The 848-nt window shown below is 46.8% G+C and overlaps 1 protein-coding gene across 1 annotated transcript in view; it reads right to left on the bottom strand.

Moving 5' to 3' along the window:
* ADAMTS7 (ADAM metallopeptidase with thrombospondin type 1 motif, 7) overlaps window positions 1-464 on the bottom strand; it is a 68,458-nt gene extending 67,994 nt beyond the window's left edge. Inside the window, exon 1 of the mRNA XM_011983732.1 lies at window positions 413-464. Coding sequence (XP_011839122.1) covers window positions 413-464 — 52 coding nt within the window. The remainder of the gene's footprint in view (window positions 1-412) is intronic.
* Window positions 465-848: the final 384 nt, after the last annotated feature.

Genomic DNA, 848 nt, shown 5'->3' with positions numbered 1-848 from the left:
AAAAAAAAAAAAAAAAAAAGAATCACATGATCTTGTACAAAAATCTCAATTTTCAGCTTTTCTTGAAAAGTCTTCTCATCCATCCATGTCAGGCTTAAATTTCTGCCTGGCAGAAGTGGCCAGGGTGGAGCAGTGAGTTCCCTTTAGGAAGGGCCTATGCTCCCCAGTCCTCAGTCCCCACCACTCCCTATTCATTCCCAGTACTGTGGCTGCAAGTAGGCTCCCTTTCCCATCATGCTTGTGTTTCCTTTCACTCAGTAAAGAACTGAGTCTCTAACAAAAGTGGGAAAACAAGAGATGGGCCAAGAGGCCCCACGTTTCAGGAAAAATCTGTCTCCCTGCCCACCTTGTTTGCTCATTTACATTACCTGCCTAGTCCATGGCATTTGGTATGTGACCCTTGGCTACTAACTGTGAGGGTGCACTAGGTGCTCCAAAGTCCAGGAAAGTGGATAAGACACCATCCTTGCCTTCAAATGGAGAAATGGCTGGATGCAGTGGCTCACACCTGTAATCGCAGTATTTTGGAAGACCGAGGAGGGCAGACTGCTTGAGCTCAAGAGTTGGAGACCAGACTAGGCAACACGGTGAAATCCTATCTCTACAAAAAATACAAAAATTAGCCAGGCGTGGTGGTGTATGCCTGTAGTCTCAGCTACTCCGGAGGCTAAGGTGGGAGGATCACTTGAGCCTGGGAGGCGGAGATTGCAGTGAGCAGAGACTGCACCACTGTACTCCAGCCTGGATGACAGAGCAAGATTCTGACTCCCCCACAAACACACATACACACACACACACACACACACAAACACACCCCCCCCCAAAAAAAAAAAAAAAAAAAAAAAAAA

This window comes from Mandrillus leucophaeus, unplaced genomic scaffold, assembly GCF_000951045.1.
Source record: "Mandrillus leucophaeus isolate KB7577 unplaced genomic scaffold, Mleu.le_1.0 Scaffold254, whole genome shotgun sequence".
Classification (NCBI taxonomy): domain Eukaryota; kingdom Metazoa; phylum Chordata; class Mammalia; order Primates; family Cercopithecidae; genus Mandrillus; species Mandrillus leucophaeus.
The sequence above is the reverse complement of the archived record's forward strand: the minus strand, read 5'-3'. Positions and strand labels throughout refer to the sequence as shown.